The sequence below is a fragment of the Schistocerca nitens genome, chromosome 12 (genome assembly GCF_023898315.1).
Source record: "Schistocerca nitens isolate TAMUIC-IGC-003100 chromosome 12, iqSchNite1.1, whole genome shotgun sequence".
Lineage (NCBI taxonomy): Eukaryota > Metazoa > Arthropoda > Insecta > Orthoptera > Acrididae > Schistocerca > Schistocerca nitens.
In genome coordinates, this window is record NC_064625.1 from 2,327,432 (window position 1) to 2,353,842 (window position 26,411).

General features: G+C 48.2%; 1 protein-coding gene across 1 annotated transcript in view; it reads left to right on the top strand.

Moving 5' to 3' along the window:
• The window catches only part of LOC126215301 (trichohyalin-like), a 262,572-nt gene that overhangs the window by 157,226 nt on the left and 78,935 nt on the right, over positions 1-26,411 (top strand). The window contains exons 14-18 of the mRNA XM_049941984.1: positions 4,632-4,741; positions 7,568-7,727; positions 10,466-10,644; positions 15,204-15,506; positions 23,393-23,527. Of these exons, the coding sequence (XP_049797941.1) occupies positions 4,632-4,741; positions 7,568-7,727; positions 10,466-10,644; positions 15,204-15,506; positions 23,393-23,527 (887 nt within the window). The remainder of the gene's footprint in view (positions 1-4,631; positions 4,742-7,567; positions 7,728-10,465; positions 10,645-15,203; positions 15,507-23,392; positions 23,528-26,411) is intronic.

The window sequence follows — 26,411 nt, forward strand, 5'->3', positions numbered from 1 at the left end:
CTTGCTGTGGCCCCGCCCCCCTCTTGCTGTGGCCCCGCCCCCCTCTTGCTGTGGCCCCGCCCGCCTCTTGCTGTGGCCACGCCCCCCTCTTGCTGTGGCCACGCCCCCCTCTTGCTGTTGGCCCGCCCCCTCTTGCTGTGGCCCCGCCCCCTCTTGCTGTGGCCCCGCCCCCTCTTGCTGTGGCCCCGCCCCCCTCTTGCTGTGGCCCCGCCCCCTCTTGCTGTGGCCCCGCCCCCTCTTGCTGTGGCCCCGCCCCCTCTTGCTGTGGCCCCGCCCCCTCTTGCTGTGGCCCCGCCCACCTCTTGCTGTGGCCCCGCCCCCCTCTTGCTGTGGCCCCGCCCCCTCTTGCTGTGGCCCCGCCCCCTCTTGCTGTGGCCCCGCCCCCTCTTGCTGTGGCCCCGCCCCCTCTTGCTGTGGCCCCGCCCCCCTCTTGCTGTGGCCCCGCCCCCCCTCTTGCTGTGGCCCCGCCCCCCCTCTTGCTGTGGCCCCGCCCCCCCTCTTGCTGTGGCCCCGCCCCCCCTCTTGCTGTGGCCCCGCCCCCCTCTTGCTGTGGCCCCGCCCCCCCTCTTGCTGTGGCCCCGCCCCCCCTCTTGCTGTGGCCCCGCCCCCCCCTCTTGCTGTGGCCCCGCCCCCCCCTCTTGCTGTGGCCCCGCCCCCCCTCTTGCTGTGGCCCCGCCCCCCCTCTTGCTGTGGCCCCGCCCCCCCCCTCTTGCTGTGGCCCCGCCCCCCCTCTTGCTGTGGCCCCGCCCCCCCTCTTGCTGTGGCCCCGCCCCCCCTCTTGCTGTGGCCCCGCCCCCCCTCTTGCTGTGGCCCCGCCCCCCCTCTTGCTGTGGCCCCGCCCCCCCCTCTTGCTGTGGCCCCGCGCCCCCTCTTGCTGTGGCCCCGCGCCCCCTCTTGCTGTGTCCCCGCCCCCCCTCTTGCTGTGTCCCCGCCCCCCCTCTTGCTGTGTCCCCGCCCCCCCTCTTGCTGTGGCCCCGCCCCCCCTCTTGCTGTGGCCCCGCGCCCCCTCTTGCTGTGGCCCCGCGCCCCCTCTTGCTGTGGCCCCGCGCCCCCTCTTGCTGTGGCCCCGCGCCCCCTCTTGCTGTGGCCCCGCGCCCCCTCTTGCTGTGGCCCCGCGCCCCCTCTTGCTGTGGCCCCGCGCCCCCTCTTGCTGTGGCCCCGCGCCCCCTCTTGCTGTGGCCCCGCGCCCCCTCTTGCTGTGTCCCCGCGCCCCCTCTTGCTGTGTCCCCGCGCCCCCTCTTGCTGTGGCCCCGGGCCCCCTCTTGCTGTGGCCCCGCGCCCCCATTTGCTGTGGCCCCGCCCCCTCTTGCTGTGGCCCCGCCCCCCTCTTGCTGTGGCCCCGCCCCCCTCTTGCTGTGGCCCCGCCCCCCTCTTGCTGTGGCCCCGCCCCCTCTTGCTGTGGCCCCGCCCCCTCTTGCTGTGGCCCCGCCCCCCTCTTGCTGTGGCCCCGCCCCCTCTTGCTGTGCCCCCGCCCCCTCTTTCCTGTGGGCCCCCTCCTTCGTGCGCCCCTCCTTCGTGTGCCCCCTCCTCCTGGGCCCCGCTACGTGCGCCTGTCTCCCTCCCTCCCTACGCCTGTCTCCCTCCCTCCCTACGCCTGTCTCCCTCCCTCCCTACGCCTGTCTCCCTCCCTCCCTACGCCTGTCTCCCTCCCTCCCTACGCCTGTCTCCCTCCCTCCCTACGCCTGTCTCCCTCCCTCCCTACGCCTGTCTCCCTCCCTCCCTACGCCTGTCTCCCTCCCTCCCTACGCCTGTCTCCCTCCCTCCCTACGCCTGTCTCCCTCCCTCCCTACGCCTGTCTCCCTCCCTCCCTACGCCTGTCTCCCTCCCTCCCTACGCCTGTCTCCCTCCCTCCCTACGCCTGTCTCCCTCCCTCCCTACGCCTGTCTCCCTCCCTCCCTACGCCTGTCTCCCTCCCTCCCTACGCCTGTCTCCCTCCCTCCCTACGCCTGTCTCCCTCCCTCCCTACGCCTGTCTCCCTCCCTCCCTACGCCTGTCTCCCTCCCTCCCTACGCCTGTCTCCCTCCCTCCCTACGCCTGTCTCCCTCCCTCCCTACGCCTGTCTCCCTCCCTCCCTACGCCTGTCTCCCTCCCTCCCTACGCCTGTCTCCCTCCCTCCCTACGCCTGTCTCCCTCCCTCCCTACGCCTGTCTCCCTCCCTCCCTACGCCTGTCTCCCTCCCTCCCTACGCCTGTCTCCCTCCCTCCCTACGCCTGTCTCCCTCCCTCCCTACGCCTGTCTCCCTCCCTCCCTACGCCTGTCTCCCTCCCTCCCTACGCCTGTCTCCCTCCCTCCCTACGCCTGTCTCCCTCCCTCCCTACGCCTGTCTCCCTCCCTCCCTACGCCTGTCTCCCTCCCTCCCTACGCCTGTCTCCCTCCCTCCCTACGCCTGTCTCCCTCCCTCCCTACGCCTGTCTCCCTCCCTCCCTACGCCTGTCTCCCTCCCTCCCTACGCCTGTCTCCCTCCCTCCCTACGCCTGTCTCCCTCCCTCCCTACGCCTGTCTCCCTCCCTCCCTACGCCTGTCTCCCTCCCTCCCTACGCCTGTCTCCCTCCCTCCCTACGCCTGTCTCCCTCCCTCCCTACGCCTGTCTCCCTCCCTCCCTACGCCTGTCTCCCTCCCTCCCTACGCCTGTCTCCCTCCCTCCCTACGCCTGTCTCCCTCCCTCCCTACGCCTGTCTCCCTCCCTCCCTACGCCTGTCTCCCTCCCTCCCTACGCCTGTCTCCCTCCCTCCCTACGCCTGTCTCCCTCCCTCCCTACGCCTGTCTCCCTCCCTCCCTACGCCTGTCTCCCTCCCTCCCTACGCCTGTCTCCCTCCCTCCCTACGCCTGTCTCCCTCCCTCCCTACGCCTGTCTCCCTCCCTCCCTACGCCTGTCTCCCTCCCTCCCTACGCCTGTCTCCCTCCCTCCCTACGCCTGTCTCCCTCCCTCCCTACGCCTGTCTCCCTCCCTCCCTACGCCTGTCTCCCTCCCTCCCTACGCCTGTCTCCCTCCCTCCCTACGCCTGTCTCCCTCCCTCCCTACGCCTGTCTCCCTCCCTCCCTACGCCTGTCTCCCTCCCTCCCTACGCCTGTCTCCCTCCCTCCCTACGCCTGTCTCCCTCCCTCCCTACGCCTGTCTCCCTCCCTCCCTACGCCTGTCTCCCTCCCTCCCTACGCCTGTCTCCCTCCCTCCCTACGCCTGTCTCCCTCCCTCCCTACGCCTGTCTCCCTCCCTCCCTACGCCTGTCTCCCTCCCTCCCTACGCCTGTCTCCCTCCCTCCCTACGCCTGTCTCCCTCCCTCCCTACGCCTGTCTCCCTCCCTCCCTACGCCTGTCTCCCTCCCTCCCTACGCCTGTCTCCCTCCCTCCCTACGCCTGTCTCCCTCCCTCCCTACGCCTGTCTCCCTCCCTCCCTACGCCTGTCTCCCTCCCTCCCTACGCCTGTCTCCCTCCCTCCCTACGCCTGTCTCCCTCCCTCCCTACGCCTGTCTCCCTCCCTCCCTACGCCTGTCTCCCTCCCTCCCTACGCCTGTCTCCCTCCCTCCCTACGCCTGTCTCCCTCCCTCCCTACGCCTGTCTCCCTCCCTCCCTACGCCTGTCTCCCTCCCTCCCTACGCCTGTCTCCCTCCCTCCCTACGCCTGTCTCCCTCCCTCCCTACGCCTGTCTCCCTCCCTCCCTACGCCTGTCTCCCTCCCTCCCTACGCCTGTCTCCCTCCCTCCCTACGCCTGTCTCCCTCCCTCCCTACGCCTGTCTCCCTCCCTCCCTACGCCTGTCTCCCTCCCTCCCTACGCCTGTCTCCCTCCCTCCCTACGCCTGTCTCCCTCCCTCCCTACGCCTGTCTTCCTCTTCTTCACCCCCTTGCATCCCCACCGTCCCACGCACCTGCCAGCTGTCGCCCCACACGTCTGGCAAGCTGCCGTCTAGCGCCCCCATGCCCTCGCCCCCCCAGCACACCCTGTCGGCTCTCTCTGCCCCCGGCCCTTGGCCCCTCAGCCCCGCACGCAACCTTCAGGTCCCCTCCCTTTCACAACCCATCCCCTAAAATGCCCATTCCCTCTCACCCCACCCCCACTTCTCCCTCACCCCCAACCCAGCTCTTGGTCTCCTGTCCCCCAGCCCCCTGTTTCACCCGCACCCCCTCTTCCCCTCCCACTCACCCACTCCCACTCACTCGGTCCCCTCTCACCCTCCCATTACCCTTCCCCTTTCCATCCCCTCCAGTGTCCTTCTCCCCCTACCCCTACCCCTACCGGTACCCATCCCCCACTCCCTCACCTCACCCTCACCCTCTATGCCTCTCACTCTGCCTCTGCCTTCCTCTTTGACTGAGTGAGGTGGCACAGTGGTTAACACACTGAACTCGCATTCAGGAGGACAATGGTTCAATCCCTTGTCTTGCCGTCATGATTTAGGTTTTCCCTGATTTCCCTAAATCACTTCAGCCAAATGCTGGGATGGTTCCTACAGAAAGGACGCAGCCAACTTCCTTCCCCATCCCTCCATAATCCGATGAGATCGATGACCTCACTGTTTGGTCTCCTCCTGCAAAACAACCCTAACCCTCCCTCTCTGTGCGTGCTTGGGAGTGGTGGAGGAGAGAGAAGGTTGGCAGTTTTTAGCTTAACACAATGTTTTTTCTCATTTTTACAGCCAAGGAAGCTGCGATAGCGGCGGTGGCGGCCGAGGACAGGAAGCGGCCGGAGACCTGCTCTGTGTCGGTGCAGGCCACGGCGAGCCCGTTGCCGTCTCCAGTTCCCGGGGTGGGTAATGTGTGAGCTGCAGCCTTCCCATTCTTCTGTCATATTCTAAAACGGTCGTCACCCCGAGCACGTGAGGGGCCCCATTACTCGGCAAAAAAACCTCCGAATGCCGTTCCCGCTCGCCGTCTGTCTCGTATCGAGTGTCGGCCCACTTCCACTCCGTAAGCGTTCGGTATCTCTTTCGCGTGGGATTCTTTTTCTGTTTGAGGAGCGTTTTCTTTGATCTGTAGCCTCAAACACTATTAGTGTGACCTCTTGGTGTTTTCTCCCTGAAAATGGACCCTATCACTGATAACGGAGTGCTCTGTTCTCCATTGCCAGTGCCGAGAGTGTCTCTGTTTGAAATAGAGCAGAGGTCAGTATTGGTGTCTCTGTGTGTCTGTGTGACAGATGGATACGTTAGCTGGTGGCGAGTAACTGCTCTAGTGGACCTGTTGCTGTCAGCTCTATCACTGTCAAAAGAGTCCGCACAACCGATACTGTCGACAGTTTGTCGTGCGACAAATTTTATTGGGTATTTCCGAATATGTGAAGTCTTAAATGTCACCTTTGAAAAGCAACTTAGTTAATCAGTCAGTTTTTTGTACAGTCACAGGTACGTGTTCGCAGTTCTGCCAAACATTGAAGTACTTCAGCACGTCACTAGGGGAACTGACGAGTAATCTCGTGCACGTGACACAATTTCGTCGTGGCCGAGAACTGGTCACCACACGGTACTCTTCCCTGTTACTGTGTTGTATCCTCTAATGGCGTACTGCGGCACGGGAATTTCGTTGTACACTCGGTCTGCAGAGGTGTATGAGCAAATGGGCAAAACATTTGTCGTGTAACTGGTTTTTCTGAGGTGACCGAGGCCAAAATTTTCTGGGCACTCCTCGTAATTGTGGTGCCGGCCTCCTACGAAAATAAGTCACATGCCGCCTAACGCACTTCGTGTGGATGCAAGCCCCTTTGAAAGAAATGGAGATGTTGTGTAGCACTGGCACGCAAGCCGACAACCCCCAGTTCTTTAAAGAATCGTGTGTCGCACGTTAATATAATTTTTAAGATACATTGTGTAGTACCTACTGATACTGTCTGCGAAATTTCCTGGATAAGAGGCAATAGTAAAGAAATAATAAATTAAAATGTCATTCCCGATGTGCACGAGCAACAAAACTAGTAATTGATAATCTTTTTGTAGTTGCGGGAGAGAAGTTTTTAAAAGGTTGGAAATTACTGTGCAATGTTTGTCGGAATTTGCTAAGTGCTCTGATTCTCAAATGCTGAACGATTGTAGTCTGTGCTGTGAGTTATGCTACCTCCAGATTAATTTTTTATATGAGCTCCATAATTATATGAAATATTAAAATATGTTATTGTCGTTGCCCTCGGGGTTTGTTATGTAGGAAACCGGCAGCTGCAACTGCACGCAAGATTGGTTGTTTAGTAGTGTATATGTGTTTAGTCAAGTAATTAATGTCTCAGAAAAACAGTACATTATTACAATTATAATCAGCAGATGCAGGAAAAGGAAAGGGGCCACTGAAGTTGGCAGAGGAGGGGGACAGGGGGAACTGTCCACCGGGTCGAATGGCCGACGCTAAACTGTTTCCGAGGGCGAGCGTTACCTCCACACTTTGATTGGCCACAATTACAGTAAATGGGATCCAGAGACAATATTCTCATAAATTGGGTCAACATTTGTACATCTATACACTCTCGATACTGATTCAGATTTATAGTGTTCACAAAAAAAAGGGAGAGAGCACTATATTTTGCAGGTATTATGAACAGCAATGTAAGAAACATTTTTGCAACAGTGCACAAGCACTGCAGAAACATATGTTACAAAAAGGCTTACTTACGTGGGTGGAAGCATGTGTGAATGCAGTTTTGGTGGTATATTGGTGCCACCCCCCCCCACGACTGGCACACATCGGCCGTTCCGGAATCGCCCACTCGAGCCCTCAGGTCGCGTCACTCGCACCTCGGTCACACCTGTCCCGGCGCGGACTGCATTCTCTAGTCCGACAGTCCCCACTGGCCGGTGTACCCTGGGAAGAAGTTCAATTTTCTGTGACAGTTGTCGACCGTGCCGAAATGTATATGCCGTTCGGAAACTTCCCGGCAGGTGGAAACTTAGCAGAATGACGGAACTAGAGCCCGCGAGTCCTGCCGACGTAGCTGTGCGGTTGTGACTCGAGACCTGTGCCCGGTACTCACACCCGAGACATTTCTCCCCCGGATCCTTCCTTCCGGGAGTGCGATTCTGGAAGTGTGTGTAGGAGAACTCGTTTGATGTTTGGGAGGTAGGAGAGAAGTTGTAGCAGACACAGAGCCGCGAGGGCAGGTCTCGTCGGTCCCGTCCGTGTAGCTCGGTGGGGAAGAGGCTCCGGATTTTTCTCCGTGTACGGCACACAATTTTAATCGCCCAGAAAGTTTGAACTTTAATTTTGCATACACTCGTCAACGTAATGAACATTTTCCTCCGCCTCTTCTCAATCTACTTCATTAAAAAAAATATTTTTGCTGTCAGCCCATACGCTTATCGTACAGAAATTGCGTTTCATTCTTTCTGCAGGCTGTAACGCACCCTAAATCGCTAAAATTTATTTTTCTCATCTCCTCTTTCCCACGAGAATGTCGCCTCACACGTCTCCTCGACGCGAACGGAAAAAAAGCTGTCTGTCGAGCACAGTTTTTACGTAATCGCAGACCGAGCAAACGAGAGTACTCGAATAGAAATTAAATCACCGTAACCTGTATTACGTTACCTCAGAAGTGTTCTCACCCGTATTCGATTAGGAGGAAGGAGGCGAGTGCGGTACACGTTTTGTCCCGCAGGGCGACGGCTGCGCCCGGTGCGAGGCCCTGCGGCAGCGGGCGTCGTTCCTGGAGGGCCGCACGGAGGGCCTGACGGAGGAGCTGTGCCGGCGGCAGGCGGAGCTGCGGGAGAGCCGCGGGCGCGCCGCCTCGCTGCAGGGGGAGCTCGCGCGGCTGGCAGGTGAGTGCAGGCGCGAGCGCAAGAGCGGGCGGCCGCTGGCCGCGTCGGCCACCCGCCTCGGCGACACTTCCAACTCCACCCGGGGCTTCCGGCGAGGTGTACGAATGTCTGCGGAGGGACGCGGCGCCGACTTTCTCGAGAGCCGAGTCGGGAAAAGCTGACGACGTCAAAAGCCGGGGTCCGGAGCGAAGTCGACATTCCGACTCTTCCGGCACGTGTTCCGTCCGGTTCGGGTCAGGATTTCGGGAACGGTACCGTCCCCAGACCTCTGCCTCGTAGACGCTCCTCTACGACAGAGTGTACCGTCGCGCCGTTACCTCGGTCGCCGTCTCCGAACTGTTCCTCTACTGTACACAGTACACGGTGCTGAGGAATCTCCGTACACTACTACATTAGCTTGACAATCTCTGTGTCCGTCTACTCGCCTCCGCCCCGTCTCCCGTCCGTCTCCTCCCGATCCTATCTTTCTTTAAATCGCCTCCCTTCTCCTCTCCCTATTCGTATCCTTCCACGTGTAGCATTTTCATTAGTACAGAAAGGGGACCCCACCCTAACCACAAAAAATAGCCCCGGACGGTAATATTACGTCCTCCGTACTTCACTCGAACACTTCCACGAAACTGCTTCAGACCGTACCGTCATCGGTGCCCGAACCGTTCGTTTCCAGTTTTCCACGGTCCGGCGGTGTCACTCTGTGCACCGCTGACCTCCGACTACAGAAGTGTGAGACTCGTGCGTAGCCGCTCTGCACCCCGTTCTTTTTAACTTCCGACGCACAGTCGTCGTGCTAGCTAGATTGCCGATAGCTCGTAGGAAATCACGAATGGTGCTTTCCACTGATTTTGTACATTTTTTTACAATCACTGTTCACAACGCAGTGCAGTCCCTACCCGTCACCAGACGATATCTGCCTCGCGCCCTACCTCCACATTTGTACTCGACGGTCACATCGCCGACAGTTGACTCGGGCAGTTTTTGAACGACAAAATGTCCGTGGTGCCCTCGTTACTCTGGTGAGATCCGATGACCGGTTCACATTCAGATTCGCTGACCTTCCCCGAGTGACTCATTCTGCTGTTACTTCTCCTCTGTCAATACAGTACTTCCCTGCCTCCTTTTATACTGGCAGGTCTGTCTCTCGTTACATCTAACAGCCGAGTCTGCATTACGTAGCGGTTTCCAGATAGTTTCGATCAGGTAGTGTACGTTACGCACTAGCTGTACACCCTTACTTCACACCGAAAGTTAAAGAAGCGCCTCTGTGTACTGTGGCATTTTAGGGTTCTGTACCGGAATAGTTACAAACAAATGGAAACTTTGTCAGTAAATATGCTTTTCGTAACTGAGGAGTCAACTATAAATAAAATATATCAGAAGAAGGAATGCAATTTTCTCACATTTTTAATGCACGAAGCAAAATCAATAAATCTGTATTATCGTACCCAAGTAAGTTCATTGTTTGTTTGCTTTCGTAATGATAAGAGTGTGGTGCGCAATTCCGTCACTGGTGGAAATTCCCGAAAATACATCTCCGTCGAGAAGAACAACCCGGCTGCGCCGCCTAGTGGTTCTCCAGTGTACTACGCCCTCACTGAGGTACCAGCTGTAGAAGTATGCAACTGGAATTTCCTTATAGATTGTGCTTCCCATCAGTGTAAGGCCCGTGAGACCGCATCTGCAGTGCCATCTGCTTCCTGTAACGGCCGACGACAAATGTCGACACGCGGTAACCCGACTTCCGTACGTCGGTATCTGTTTCGAACCCGTAAACGTGTCGAATTTTGTGTGTACGAACTACAATTTGTGGACAGAAAGTCGTTTCTACGTTGAATAGTGACAGGTGACGAAAAATGAATATATTTTGAAATTCTTAAGTGTCGTAAATTGTGGGTGAATCCGGGAAAACCGTCGAAAACCACTGCGAGACCAAATTGCTTCGGGAAGGAGACAGTGCGCGGTGTTTGGTGGAATAAGAAGGGTGTCTCGTATTATAAGATGCCAAAACCCGGTGAAACCGTTAACACCTGTCGCTGCCAACAGCAGACGATCGATTTAAATAGTGCATTATGTGAAAAAATGACCGGAATATGGAAAAAGGTGACAGAGAGTCGTATCGCTCCACAATAACGCACCATCACACACGGCAAAACGGGTCGGGGAAACGATCGGGGTGTTCAGTTGGGACATACTACGGCACACAGCTTGTTCTCCAGACTTGGCTCCACCCGATTGTCGTCTATTTGCACCACTGGGACACGCTCCTACTGAACGACATTTCAGATGGTACGAAAATGTACCAAAATGGCTCACTGACTGGTTCGCTTCAAAAGAAGAACTGTTTTTTTGCTGTGGCATTTGTAGCCTGCTGGAGAGATGGGAGAAATGTATAAATCGCAATGGAGATTATTTTGAGTATAATATTGTTTATCAGTTTCAACATATGTATGATTATTGCAACCAAATTACAGTTTCATACTTCTACACCTGGTAAACATCGAATATGCTAAGCTGAGCAGATTCGTAAAACTTTAAATTACAATATCTATTTTTTCTGTGATACGATTTTGATGAAATGAAGCCTGTACATTGCCTCAAGCTGCTCTCAAGTCACACAAACACACACTGGTTTTTACAGTTATATTGTTAGTCTGGATAAATGCATCTCACTGTCTGTGTTTCTTCTGCTTTCAAAATATCTTCACTTCATTATTGTTTCTATTCATTTTTGTCCCTACCAGAAAAGAGAGTGTCCCTGGAAGCGGAAATAGTTCAGTACAAGCAGAGGCTGAAAGACGCGTCGCAGTCGCAGGAAGAAGCGAAGCGCGAGGAGGGGCGGCTGGCGTCCGAGGCGCGGCAGTCGGTGCGCTCGGAGGAGCGGTGGGAGGCGGGGAGGCGCGCGGCTGCTCTGGAGGCGGAGGTGAGGGCGGGCGGGCTGCGGCCGCCTGTACACTTACTGTTACCTCACACTTCGTAGTGTTTCCTCTCCTCGGGGTTCTGCCGTGAAAATACAAAATAGAAAATCTGATTGGGTTTTGAATTTTGATGGAATAAGTTACGGATAAGGCGGACTTCGTATTACCGATTGAGATCGTGCTGTAATTTGACCGTGAATGGCAGACCTGGTCGGCAACACTACAAAAAGCGACTGTAAGGAAATAGCATCAGAAATAAGTTGAAGTTTACCTTATAATTCTGTCAGAAACGTAGTATCTATTATATACAGTCTTCGTGGCTGCGTCTGGAATACTTCTCGATTTTCTTGTAGGATGTCCTTTTTTCATTGTTCGCTGGTCCTCTTGTTCTCAGTCTGATGAAAATTTCTTGAAGTTCTCACTGTCTGGATTAATTTATAAATTTGGCGATAACCATTGCAAATCACTACTGAAATAACTTGAAGACGCCGTGTGTTCGTTTCATTCTTTAATATCCGCGCCAAGAAAATACACGTCTTAAACATATGAAGACAAGATAACAAGAGAGTAATGAATTAGTTGTTAAAACGAGCACCTACGGAAAAAAAAAAAAATCAAAATTACAAAAATCTGTTGCTGGTGCAGCGCTCTTCTGCATGCGCGATCGTAAATCACATCTTTGCTCTGGCGGAGGTGCAGTAGTCAAAGTACCGTTACAACTTCTGCTCTCCTGTGCAGGAGGGGCGTCGTGTCGTCTGGACGGTCGCCAGTTAGCTGGGGCCTCCGGCTCTCGGGCCTACGGCACATGTTTTCGGTCATTCCCGGGTCACCGCCGACCCCCTCGTACCTCGCAGATGCCGCGTGTCTTCTGACGATTGTTTTTCTGTATAGTAAATGCTATTGTACCAAGTTTAGCTGATATTCCTCCGCATGTTCTTTTGTTGTTCTCTGCATTTAGAATCGCGTGTCTTTCAGTGTAGTGTTACACAGTTTGCACAAAATAAAATCGTAAAATACGGGTAACCTGTAAGAAACCGTCACATTTTTATAGTTTTCGATGCAGACAGTATGTGGAATAACCGTAGCCGTAGGGGTGAGGGTACTTGTAAGAATGAAGGAAATACGTTCTTAGAAATGAACCGAATGACTCAAAACAATTTTCCCGAATTTATGAAATGTCCCGGTATGTGCATTTCGCCGCACGTAATTTTGAACAACATTCAATTACGGGAATCGCGTTAGGCCGTAGTAGCAATAGGTAACTCACAGTTTGACATTCAGTGACAAGTATGTTTGTATTTTCAGGAAATTTACTCATTTAGAAAAGTCATTTTGTACAACAGACAGAGATAGTGAACTACCGCAGTGGTCGCAGTTTTTATCTGTGACGCTGCTGTATGCGTGTTATCCAGCTAATAAGTACTTTAAAACAAATAAAATGCTATTTGTAATAAGATAATATGAAAAAGGCGTCTCTTCACAAAATACAACTATGAAGTAGTGCAAAATCACTACACAATGTCAGAAGCCAGTTAAAAATTGTTGATGCAAAATCAAACAATGGAAAATCCAAGATGGAATGTAACAATATTGTGAAAAGGGTAGTTGCTACTCACCATATAGTGGAGGTGCCGGGTAGCAGATAGGGACAACAGAAAGACTGCCAGAAAGGGAGCTTTCTGCCAACAAAGCCTTTGTAGGAAATAGACAACAGACAACACGCAAGTGCGTGCGTGCGTGCGTGCGCGCGCGCGTGCGTGCGTGCGTGCGCGCGCGCGTGTGTGTGTGTGTGTGTGTGTGTGTGTGTGTGTGTGTGTGTGTATTTCCTATGAAGGTGTTGCTCTCTGAAAGCTCATTTCCTGACAGTCTTTTTGTTCTGTTTTTCTCACAATACCTCATTCATACCTGTACGATTAGTTTGCTTTCAGAAAAAGAGTTATGATCACTCATAAGACAAATATTACAGCCTTTCAAGGTAAATGCCCGGTATTGTCGATGATACTAGTTAGCACTGAAATAACTGAGTAGGTGTGACAGGTTTAAAATATCGGGGCTGCAAGAATAATTATCATTGTGGTCATTACATAGATAAGCTCCAGGAATCTCAAGAAATATACGAAACAGTAAACAAAACTCTCAACTTCAAAACCCAAAACGATACAAAAACATTTTTTTTTAAACTGTGGTGCTACCATTACTGCTAAATAGGAGTGGGAATTGGATAAATATAAAGAAAGATGATAGCAAAATATAAGCACTCCAGATGAAATTCTTGATGAGAGTAAAGGTTGCACTGGATGGGAACTAATTAGAAATGAAAACATTCTTAATGAGTTGAATCTGCATAATATTATTGAGAAAATAACATCTACGACAAGGAGGAGAGTGTAAAAGAATTTGTTCCAAGCTTTGCAAACTGAAACTGTATCAGGAACAAAAATCAATCTGATATGAATTATTTTCTTAGTTATTAGAATACTTTTTTAAATTTTGTACATTTGTCAGGCAGCAGTACCTTCAGTAGTAACCAAGTAATTGGTGATCTTACGATATGCGCTTGTGATGTAGTGGCTTGTTATAAATATGTTTTTCTGTCTTTTTCATTGTTAACATTCAGTGAAACCAATATTTTCACCAATATAACTGGCATCCAAAACCTTTTTTCAGTAACAAAAAAACAAAAAAAGACAGGGGTGGGGGGGGGGGGGGGTGCAACAGTTTCCTCCAGAATCGACTGCACGACTAGCTTACACAAGCGAGCATTTATCGCCAGGGGGATTCGGACGCTCAGTTCGATCGTATACCTGTCGGTTCGAACGAGCATTTCGGCCGTCTGAACTCGTGGCCAGTGTGGAAGTGGACAGCAGGTGCTTTAATGCCGCCACCTCACCGCTCAGCGACACGGCCCGGAGACAGTGAAATGGCTACGTCTGACACGCACCGTCACTGCCCGCTAAGAACCTCGCCGGGCCACGGTGCCGATCCGGTTCGCATTTCGCGCCCCTACCGTCGCCACGCGTCCCAAAACTCGGACCCTAACTGGCCGCACTGAAGTCACTCGGGCACTGCGGTGTTCGACTGTGCCGGCTACGAGAACAGACGCGGAGCGAGCGTGAGGTGCAGTTTGCCGGCGGCGAGGCCGTGCCGCGAAAGTACCTCGAGGGAAGCCGCGGGGTTCGATCTTCTCGTCGCTTCCGGAGTGTTACTGTCTCCGATTCTGTTCACGTTATTCGCTGCCTCGTTCGAGATGAGGTTTTCGTTCATTTTGCCTGCCTATCTCTCTCGTTGCCATTACCGTTGTCAAATATCTAACCCTTTGACGTGTATCGCGTTGTTGTCCCGTCTGGTGCAGCTCTCTGTGCCGGACCACCCGGTGCGAGCCTCGCCCCTTCACGTCTGCGTAACTGCTGGAACCTGCACCACTCTGAAGTCCTGCCTCCGGTCAGACTCTGCTGCTCTTCTACAATTTATACCGTCCACACATTACTCTGTTAGCAAACCGACGACTCTTCGTTGTCTCGTTAATTTTCTAAAGTGCTAAAACGATTGCTCGATGGAATGTAGTATACCTTCCAGTTATTAAACGAGTTTATTTATCGGTTTTTGAATTTCGTGGTATTTGGGTACTCCGAAAAACTGCAGAGTCACGGTATACTGACTGCTACAAACAAAAAAATATACACAAGCAATGAAATGAATGAAAGGAAAAATTAAAGGTAAATTTTACGGTTTTCCGACAATGTGAAGTCCCCGAAACCAGTCCGATGCGGGTCTTCTGCACTGACCTAGTACCCCCTCGTGCGTTACGTAAGATAAATACGATTTTCAAAACTAAAATTCCAATTTCGTAGATGCAGTAGCTTTAGCACCTGACACAAATTTTCTGAACCGTGAAAAACTGTTGAACTGACTATCATTGTTCAAATTAAAATATGATTTTCTGTTTTTTCTGCACACTTTCACGTCTGCAGCAGTTGTACGGTATCGCTCATCACATAAGTATATTTGGGCTACAGTTAAAACTTTTGTCTGGCCGAACACTGTTAAAATTTAGCAGGTCTGCCAGATATCCGGTACAACTTTACTTTGCCGTACACAAATTCTCGGTGTCTCTGGTCCACCACCGACTGTATTTTAATACTGTACGATTACACGAATGTTTAAGCTTTTAACTCGAGTATGTCTGTGTGGTAGGTTACAATGTTACTCTAACTACTAACTAGTAGTGGCACATTTCACGAACCGTAAGTGTGACCTCTCACTACGATACGGAACTGATCAGTTTCACGATTATAGAACATTTTCTCAGGGAAAAATACAGTAACACGTACGCCTCGGGTCCGGGTTCCGATTCGACACGCAGTTAATTTGACAGGAAATTTTAAAATACCGTACACCCATTTGTGGAGTGAAAATAAATTCTGAAAGATTTCAGTGCACCTGAAATGGCAGCTTTATGACTAGTGTGCATTACTTTTGTCGACTTTTGGCAGTGAAAAATAGCTTCGATGCCATTTGTACTGTAAATGTGATTAATTTACAAACTCGAAATTTGACGGTGCAGGTGGAGAGGCTGAGGGGAGAGTTGGCGCGAGCTGTAGCGGACTGCAGTGCCGCACGGCAGCGGGAGGAGTCCCTGCGACGGGAGCTGGCGGCGCGCCGGGCGGAGGCGGAGGCGGAGGCGGGGGCGGGGGCGGGGGCGAGCGGCCACGGTGCCGAGGAGGCGGCCCGGCTCAGGGAGAGGCTGGAGGAGACGGAGCGGCACGTGGCAGAGTCCGAGAGGCGCGCCGCAGAGGTCTCCGTCGAGCTGACGGCGGAGCTGACCGCCGCACGCGGCCTCTGCGAGCAGCTCGCCGACAGGCTGCAGGTGGGTGCGGCTGCTTTCTGCACGCACTACTGAACCGCCTGCAGTGCAAAATATCTAGAATATCTAAAAGCCGTAAATCATCAGCTGCTTACAGCAATGGAACTAGAATTCCTTTCTTGTGAGCTGAGAAGTGATGGGGATGGGCCTTGCTGTTAAGGGCTGTACTTCTCTCTCTCTCTCTCTCTCTCTCTCTCACCCCATTTGAACCCATCCCATTTCACTCATTCTCTCATCTCCCTTTCTCGCTTATCGTGTCTGTGTTGTTTTCCTTTTCCTGTCCTTCCATTTCTCCCATCTCCCTCTCTTTTTATTGTGCCCCCTCACTTGGTATTAAATAGCAGCAGTGACAGAGCGTTAAGAGTTGCTTTGAATACAGTGCAGTGCTGTCTGTAATTTCTGGATTGCGTCTTTTCAGTACTGTTGTAATAAATATCGTGCTTTTTAGAGTCTTCTTTCGTTTTTTTTTTAATGTAAAACTGACGTTCAGTGAATAACAGTGGGGTTTTTATAAACTAACATTAACTTACGCTTGCCGTCTAATTGTGTTGTTTTGGATCCATTACGGTACTGTAAATAATGTCAGTTTAAGAGTGGTGTTAGAAAATATCGTGCTTCTATAGTTTTCATTCACGTCGTTTCTCGTACTGGCTACATTTGACAAACTGTGATTGTGTTGTTGTACATCTGCCTGCCACGTGGAAGTTAGCTGCACGATTCACCGATAGATAAATTTTTACTGACGATTACATTATCAGACTTTAAGTGTGTCATTCTGTTTTTTAGTGTACTGTAAGTGTAGTGTGATGCACGACAAATGTGGATGTTGCTGTAGATTAAGGCACGGGAGAAGTATCGGAAGTGTGGCTCGATGTTTCACTCGGGATAATGCAGCGGGAAAGCTAAAATGTGTCAGACGAGGCTCTTCCGTGACGGTGTAGATTACGTAGTCGAGAAAATTGTGGAACTGAAAAGAAAGATTTGTGCTACCCAAATGGAATTATAAATGGCGTATTTTGAGTTAGGTGGGTTGAAGGGAGAAGAAGAGAATGGAAGCTGGGAAAAAGTGACAAGTAATAGGCAAAAGGAGAAAACTGCAGAATCACATTCCAAATTCTAGTTAACAATCAGTTTGACCTCTCGTCTAAAATAGGGGAAGAGCCTCAGCCAGTTTTTGAGCTCAATACAGTGCAACGGACTCGTAGGAACGACTCGAATGCTGCGATGGTAGAAAATTCGCATAGGAAGAAAAGGGTCTCACTACTGGGAAGCAGTCACAGGAGGTGTGTAGGCCAATTGCTACAGGAAAAGCTGGGCATAGAATACCGTGTCACGAGTGTCGTGAAACCTAGAACTGAGCTTAACCGGGTGACAAATAAGATAGGGGCCTCCTTCAGAAATTTTACTGTGAGGATAAGGCACTTATAATAGGAGGGGCAGGAAACAGTGCGGCTAACAACTTAGACTATAGCATCAGAGGTGATCTGGAGGAAATAGAATCAGCAACGGCACACACTTACGTGGAGTTCATCGAGGTTTTTCCAGTGACCTAGCCAGTCGTGGTCTAATGCAGCCGTTAGACGTGTCAACAGAGAGCTGAGTGAATTGCTGTCGACTCTCATAACTGAGCCACGGCTGTTGCTGCAATTGTGAAATGGGGATACACTAATCGTGGCCTGCATCTAAATAGGAGGGGAAGGAAAGGTTAGCTGAGCATGTTGCAGATAGTTTGGGGAGGTGTTCACGAGCACACTAGACAAAATCGATGTGATTACTGGAATCAAAGTGGCACAGTCAGTAGGTTAGAGTCGGGTTACAGACCGAGACTATCGAAAGAAATTCTTCTTTTCTTCTCAGTGACGTGCAGTTGTAGTGCGTCGGCTGCTCACAGGCGGCGCTCCCTCTCTTCTTAAACCGGCTCTTCGAAGTGGTCGATACCACTTCGTGTCTCGATATTCTGTGACCGAGATTGCTTCTTTCTACCTAGTGGGCACTTTCCTTCTATTCTGCCTTCTAGAATTAATGGCATAATGTGCCCCAGGTATGATGTCTTTCTTGTTTTAATTGTCTCCATCAGTTCTCTATCCACCCCGGATCTACTCGGCACTTCAGCATTGCTCACTTTCTCAATCCGTGGTATTTTTATTAATCGATGCGAGAACCACATTTCTGTTGCTTCTAACCTTTTTACAGAAACTGCTTTAATTAACCAAGTTTCTGCTCCACAGAGGAGGGCAGGGATAATATAGCATCGTACCAAGAAATTAGAGCAATAAAAGACTGTAGTGTGTGTAACAGTTTGCAGAAAAATAACATTAATTTGTTTCATCAGAAAATTAGACAGTTGAAAAACAAGATATGTGAGCTCTCTCTATGCCTAGAAGATGTGAAAAATTCTGTCACTTCAGATGTTCTGTGCCTCTTTGAGCACCGTGTAGCCACAGGCATGGAGTAGTTACATATCAGGGAGTATACAACTTGCATAGTTTTGGTGTAGAGATAACACGGGAAAAGGAGGAGTTGCAACACATATAAAAGTTGGACACAAAGTCAAAAATATTGTAACGAATAGTCGATCAAAACATATAAGTTTGTGCGTGAGAGTTGTTACGGCAGAATACTTCTCTAATAGTTGTATCTGTCTATGTATGCCCTCCAGGAAACTTTCAGTTATTTAAGAGAAATCTAGATGCATTATTGAGCTTTCTTAAAAGATACAAACAAACAAAAATGAACTAGAATTATTATTTGGGTGTTTCGATGAAATTTCAGTAGTCAATTTTCTAGCTTTTGTCTAGCAAAATAGTTGGACACCAAGTGATAACATTTTTGTATATAGCACACAGGCTGTAACAATTAATGTGTACTCAATTACTAATGAACTATTTGATCATGATGCACAATTAACAGAAATAAACAGTATGGCATGTCACAACCCTGAGGCATACAAAGCAGTGAGACTTATTAATGAGCACAGGATACAGTGTTTCAACAGTAAGCTTCAAGGGGTGGTAGGGTGTTAGGTATAAGTAGATGCTAACATCAAATTCAGTTTATTCCACAGTTAATTTCTATCAATATTTGAAAGTTTCTTTTCTAAAAAACCATCCGTAAGTGGAAACAAGTAAGCTGTGGACAACTAAGGGAATTCAGAGCTCATGTAAGAGGAAGAGGAAAATTTATGTAAAGGCCAGAGTAAGTCAGTATCTGACATTACTTGCACACTACAAAAAATATTTAATATTTTAAGGAAAGGCATTAAAATATCGAGAAGTATGCGTGTCCTGAGAGCAATAAATAATGCAGATAATAAGGTGAACACCAGAAGTACCATGTGATTTATTTTTGACCCCCGAAGGTTTTTCAAGGGTTCTACCCCCGTCCAAAATCGTTGCAGGATCAAATGCCCCCGTGACTTTTCATCATATATGGGATTGTACAATTCGCCAAAATTTCATCCCTCTATCCCTCCTAGAAGTATGAAAAATTTATCTGTTATACAAGTTGTTCCCATACACATTTTAATGCAATTTGATACCGGTAACACCAATTTGCAGGCACTAAATAGTTTCTGAGTGTGCCTTGACATTACTCACTAGATGGTGGAGTAAATTACAACACTTTGTGCCAAAAAGAATGCAAAATACAGAGAATTCAGAGGTCAGGCTATACTTTATATCAGTGTGGCTTTCCGTATTATACGGACTGGCTTGATGCAGACCTACGGAGTGACACTGGGAAGCTATAGAGTAACATATTATATAGTGGGAAAGCTGCCTCCCCACCCCTCCTACATTGCTGTCTGGGGCACTGCTAATAGTTCTCTTATACGGCAACAGATATCGGGAATGTCGCCCCTACGGAACACTACGCCTGACAACTTCTTCACCTCTGTGAAATTGGCAGATGAATTGAAACAAAAAGCAACAAGTTTAGCTGGCACTGTCTGGAGATCACCCAAAGTGGTCCCTCCTGCGACACCAAGTGGAAATGATGCATTTAATACAACGAACGTGCAAATCGGGTGACAATCTTCTCACGGCATACCGAGGGAAAAAGAAATAAAAACCTTATTCTGAGCAACTTGTATGCTGCATGCTGGATGTCAGATGAATGAGAATACTGAGAAGAAACTACAGAAACGGTGATGTTTTATAATGAAACTAAGAGTGGAGTCTATATAGTTGACCAAATGGCTAGACACTACAGTGTCCAGGCTGGCATGTCTTTTACAATATTTTTGACCTCGTCATGCACACAATTTTTAAATTACTTACCTGTAAGATTTCTCAGCGAGACTTTATCCTCAGAGCAGCAGATGAGCTTGCTGCCCTCCACAAACTGCAAAGAGGAGCCAATTCCCCCTTGCAGCTACTAGATACTGGCACTGACTAATATGGAAAAAGAAGGTGTTATCAGATTAGGTTTCCTGCAAACAACAAAACAACAGAGGGAACAAAACATCAAACATATGCTTAAAGTGCAACAAATATGTGTGCAAAAGCTGCCAAGCAAAAACTCTTGTTGAATGTCTGAACTGTGAGCAGCTCTGTCAAGTCTGTGTTCCTATATATTTCAAAATATTTATAATTACAGACTGAAGTTCTTTCTTCTTACGTTTTAATTCCTCGATCACAATAAGCGAGAAAACGCGCAGAGCATTTTAGTCACCTGCTGTGTTTTAGAATCTTTCACAAATACTCTGTACTTAACTTGTATGTAAAAGTTAAAATACTATTAGCACTCACACAAACAATATGTTTTGATTGTGTTGCAACTTTTTTTTTTATAAAGAAAAAAATTGTAATATTGTTTTACTTAATTGTTTAATGATGATTGATGAAAGACTGTGGAATTTCTTCTGTAAAATTAAAAAAAAAAAAAAAAAATCTGAAAATATATATTTGACAGTGTACTGTTCATTTTAGAGGCCAAATTATCATTTGGTTACACTTTAGGATCTTCCTGAAAAATACTGTCAACATGGCGGCACTCAAAATACCACCCTAATATGAATAAAACGGTGGGTTCCAACTGTGGGTCAGAAATGATCCCCACGGTACTATTAGGGGTACGGCGAAGTCCGGTACTTCTAGTGTTAAAACTGTACGGAACGTTGTCAAACGAGAGACAGGTCAGCCAGTCAGTGTACGAGATTCCGTAAGAATTAAACTAAATGACAGTGCTGTGGCTGATAATTCACAAGTTGCAACTACTTTTAACAATCACTTTCCGATCGTAAAAGCAAATACGGGATTAAACGGTTCAACTGAAGAAGCGAGAGAATATATTAAAAATGTCAATCCACAAAACTTTATGCAGCTGAAAGTAGCACCAGCTTCCTTCACTGAAATTAATACAGTTATAAAAATTCTAAAAAATGAAAGCTCGTGTGAGGTTGATGAAATTTCAAACAGAATTCTGAAAAGTTGCTCCAACTTAATAAGTAATGTCCTTAGTGATATGTGCAATGCTTCACTGCCACAGGGAATTTTTGCAGACACATTAAAATAAGTAGTTGTGAAACTACTTCGTAAGAAAGGTGACAAGACAGACTTAACCAATTATCATACTCGCACATTTCCAAAATACTCAAAAAAGTTATGTACTCGAGTGTAGTTGCACACTTGAGTGAAAACAATTTACTTAGGATGTCACACTTCGGAGTCTAGAAAGGTAGCTCGAGAGTGCCGTGCCTGCATTCACTCGTGAAACACTACGAGCCTTAAATAATAACATATCTTCAGCTGCTATTTTTTTGAGGTCTTTCCGAGGTGTTTCATTGTGTAGCTCACGTTACTCTCTTAGAACGACTCTTATTTTATGGAATTGATGGCTTTACGCACAGCTGGTATAAATCGTATTTAGCAAACAGAATGCAAAACGTACTGAATAATTCAGACAGTCTCGGAAAATTAGAAAATTGTAGTGGCCGGGGAAAAAGAAAATCACACAGGGTCCAGTTTTAGGTTGACGTCTGTTCTGTAAGTACACGAATGACCTTCCATTTAACATTCAACAAGCAAAAATTTATCCCCCCCATGCACCAGATGGTACTAGTGTTATAATAAATCCCATTAGAGAGAAAATAACATAAGAGTTGGTGAAGGATATTTTGTAAAGAATTATTAAGTGATTCTCTGAAAATGGACTCTCCCTAAATTTTGAGAAAACACTCTACTATCAGTTTTATGCAACAAATAGTCATACCACAACTGATGCAACAGATGAGCAGGAGTGGGAAGAATGCCCCAAATTGTTGTGTTTACATCTTTATTAAAGTTACGGAGCTTCTCAAACAGTTAAGTTCAGCTACTTTTGCTCTTTGCGTTATTGCTAATCTCAGAAACAAACATATCGACCTACTCGCGTATTTTGTATATTTCTACTCATTAACCTCTTACGGAATAATTTCCTGGGGTAACTCGTCATTTAGAGAGAAGGTATCGATTGCACAAAAGTGAGCAGTAAGGAAACTATGTGATGTTCAGCCAAGGATGCCAGGTAGGTAGCTCTTGAAAGAGCCAGTAATTTTAGCTGCACTGTCAACATACATGTATCTGCTACTGAAATTCATCATAAACAAATCCGTCACAGTTTGAGAACAGTGATGTCCGTACCTACAGCACTGAAGGGAAAAATGGGGCAGGTACAAGTAGGACTTGCACACAGACGGTTCCGTGCAAACCTACTATGTATGTAGAAAGTTCATCCATTCCGGGAATTGAGAAGCTCGATGAATTTTTCCTGTTATTGTACTGACACTGGCAAGATATCGGTCTCGGGATTCTGAGACTTTCAAGAATGTTTTATTTTCAAGTTTGACATTGAATAATAGATGAAAAAAGAAATATTTTTTTGTGTGATATAATCACAAAGTAAAGCTTTTCTGATATTTCTACCATTATTTGTACTGTGAAACCTTGCTTCTTGCCAATTTTCATGATTGTATGTCAGCATAAAGTATCCTATAGGTTTTAATTAGTGAGTTTGCCAGTATCAAAATATGTGACGTAAATGGCAATATCTTTAGATTGTAGTGGCGTAAAAGCTTCACTTTTTACACCACTGAAGCACCACAAACCTCAGTGTCTGACATAAATTTCAAGTGGATACATCTATCTACTGATGAGAAAAAGGGTATTCAACAGTCGGACAGACAGACAGACAGACAGTTGGACAGCTGGACGGACGGACGGACGGACGGGCGAGTGGGCAGACGGACAACCGGACGGGTGGGCGGGTGTGTGGACAGGCAGATGGACGGAGGGGCGGGCGGGCCAAATGATTGTAGCCAACAATTTTAACCTGTCATTGTATGACTAAAAACTAAGTTTGTCATCTGGGTAAATACAGGAAAAACCGGTAACTGTGGCAATTGCTTATACTAACTTCCTGGTAATAGTATGCAACTGAGTGCACAAATAAAAGCAGTTGCATTATTTTGAAGCATATTAGTGCGTATATTGCGAAGATTATCATTTTAACGTGTGACAGGCAGTAATCGTGTGTGTGTGTGTGTGTGTGTGTGTGTGTGTGTGTGTGTGCGTGCGTGCGTGCGTGCGTGCGCGCGCGCGCGTGTGCGTGTGTCCAAAGCTAGTTAGTTCAAAAAAGTAATTTTCTTGACAAAAATGTAACTACTCCAGTGGTTTTTCTAATCATTATATTACAGGAAAGTGCTGTAAATGTAAGTAGTCCGGATTTGAAACTTAAAAATTTGTGTCGCACAGAATCTGTTGCTCTGTCATTATTAATTCCTAAAGGAGGTGCTTTTAGGTCGATGAGCCTCACATATAATAATTACATTTTTATGGATGTCTGTAGTACTGTTACCTTCAAAATTTTTGTTGTTGTAAATAACAGTCTGCAAAACATTATGTCATTTGCAGGAAGGTAGAGTCGATAAGAAAGACTCGGAGACTTGCACAGAGTGGGAATATCCTGACCTGGAACAGCTGGTGGCGAGGCACCGCGAGGAGATCGAGAGGATAAAGGACCAGACTGTCGACTACTTTGCCAACCAGGTATTCTTCCATCAACCATTTCTTTGTGGCGATGGTTACGGGGTCGATCTGGACTCTAGTATCATGTGTATGGTCTTTGTTGTTGTTGCTGTGGTGGTGGTGGTGGTGGTGGTGGTGGTGGTGGTCTTCAGTCCAGAGATTGGTTTGATGCAGCTCTCCATGCTACTCTGTCTTGTGCAAGCTTCTTCCTCTACGAATAACTACTGCAATCTACATCCTTCTGAATCTGCTTAATGTATTCATCTCTTGGTCTCCCTCTACGATTTTTTCCCCTCCATATTTTCCTCTAATACTAAATTGGTGATCGTTTGATGCTTCAGAACGTGTCATACCAACTGTCAAGTTGTGCCACAAATTCCTCTTCTCCCCAATTCTATTCAGTACCTCCTCATTCATTACACGATCTACCCATCTAATCATCGGCATTCTTCTGTAGTACCACATTTCGAAAGCTTCTATTCTCTTCTTGTGTACGCTGTTTATTGTCCATGTTTCACTCCCATACATGGCTACACTCCATACAAATACTTTAAGAAAAGACATCCTGACACTTAAATCTATACTCGATGTAAACAAATTTCTCTTCTTCAGAAAGCTTTCCTTGCCATTGCCAGTCTACATTTTATATTCTCTCTACTTCGACCATCATAAGTTATTTTGCTCCCCAAATAGCAAAACTCCTTTACTACTTTAAGTGTCGCATTTCCTAATCTAATTTCCTCAGCATCACCCGACTTAATTCGACTACATTCCATTATCCTCGTTTTGCTTTTGTTGATGTTCATCTTATATCCTACTTTCAAGACACTATCCATTCCGTTCAACTGCTCTTCCAGGTCCTTTGCCGTCTCTGACAGAATTACAATGTCATCGGCAAACCTCAAAGTTTTCATTTCTTCTCCACGGATTTTAATTCCTACTCCGAATTTTTCTTTTGTTTCCTTTACTGCTTGCTCAATATACAGATTGAATAACATCGGGGAGAGGCTACAACCCTGTCTCACTCCTTTCCCAACCACTGCTTCCCTTTCATACCCCTTGACTCTTATAACTGCCATCTGGTTTCTGTACAAATTGTAAATAGCCTTTCGCTCCCTGTGGTTTACCCCTGCCACCTTTAGAATTTGAAAGAGAGTATTCCAGTCAACATTGTCAAAAGCTTTCTCTAAGTCTACAAATGCTAGAAATGTAGGTTTGCTTTTCCTTAATCTTTCTTCTAAGATAAGTCGTAGGGTCAATATTGCCTCACGTGTTCCAACATTTCTACGGAATCCAAACCGATGTTCCCTGAGGTCGGCTTCTACCAGTTTTTTCCATTTGTCTGTAAAGAATTCACGTTAGTATTTTGCAGCTGTGAGTTATTAAACTGATAGTTTGGTAATTTCCACATCTGTCAACACCTGCTTTCTTTGGGATTGGAATTATTATATTCTTCTTGAAGTCTGAGGGTGTTTCGCCTGTTTCGTACGCTTACTCACCAGATGGTAGAGTTTTGTCATGACTGGCTCTCCCAAGGCCATCAGTAGTTCTAATGGAATGTTGTCTACTCCCGGGGCCTTGCTTCGACTCAGGTCTTTCAGTGCTCTGTCAAACTCTTCACGCAGTATCATATCTCCCATTTCATCTTCACCTACGTCCTCTTCCATTTCCATAACATTGCCCTCAAGTACATCGCCCTTGTATACACCCTCTATATATACGCCTTCCACCTATCTGCTTTCCATTCTTTGCTCAGGACTGGTTTTCCATCTAAGCTCTTTATATTCGTACAACATTATTTTCGACCGAGGTGGAGCTCTTCCATGCCCACACCAGCTTGATGGCCGACTCAACAGGTCTACTGCCATCTCTGGATAAGAGTTAGTTTTCATTAAAGTGAGGTGTCGCAGGATTTGGGTACTGCGATGTTTGCGTACGTCTGGGTTCAAGTTAACCATTAATACGTGCTCATCTGGAGATAGATTGGGTAGTAGGAACAAAGGGTAGCAGTTTGAAGGGAAGAGGAAAAAGGGTGCCAAGGCAAGAGCCGAGGGGAAAAAACCTCTGCGATAGTAAGGTCGGGTGGGAAGAGCAGTAGCGAATGTCTTGCTGCCTGCGATAGGTCGTGGAAGTTTAGGCTTTGTCAGTAGTGGGTATCATGCATGTCAATATCTTGGACATTGTGCGGTGCTGTCGCTCGACGTCTGCCGCTGCGTGCCGGTGTCGAACTCTCGATCAACGTCAGCAACCTTCAACATTTAGGTTTATCATCGTTTTTGTGTCTGATAGGTCATAAATCGGATGCACAGTGTAGGGTGTTGTTGGGGAATTGTTTGTGCATCAGTGAGCAAGCGTGTCGGTTTCCCTGCTGTGGCCTGTCGGTCGGCTCTAATAGCAGCTGGTAATGTCCAGTCGACGTTGCCGATATGCAGGGGCTTGCCGATGTTTGTCGCTTGTCGGTATATGTTAGCTTGCCGTAGGTGGTTATCCCCAGCTAGTAGTGTCTTTGGCCGCTTGTGCTAAAGATACAAGTGGTTCTCTTTTCTCCAAAGGTTTCTTTAATTTTCCTATAGGTTGTATCTATCTTACCCCTACTGAGTGAGGTATGCCTTTACATCCTTATATATGTCCTCTAGCCATACGTGCTTAGCCATTTTGCACTTCCTGTTGATCTCATTTTTGAGAAGTTTGTATTCTTTCTTGTCTGCTTCATTTACTGCATTTTTATATTTTCCCCTTTCATCAATTAACTTCAGTGCATCTTCTGTTACCCAATATATTTTCTGTTACTAGCCTCATCTTTTTACCTGCTTGATGCTCTTCTGCCTTCACTATTTCATCCCTTAAAGCTACCCATTCTTCTTCTACTGTATTTCTTTCTCCTGTTCTTGCCAATCATTGCATA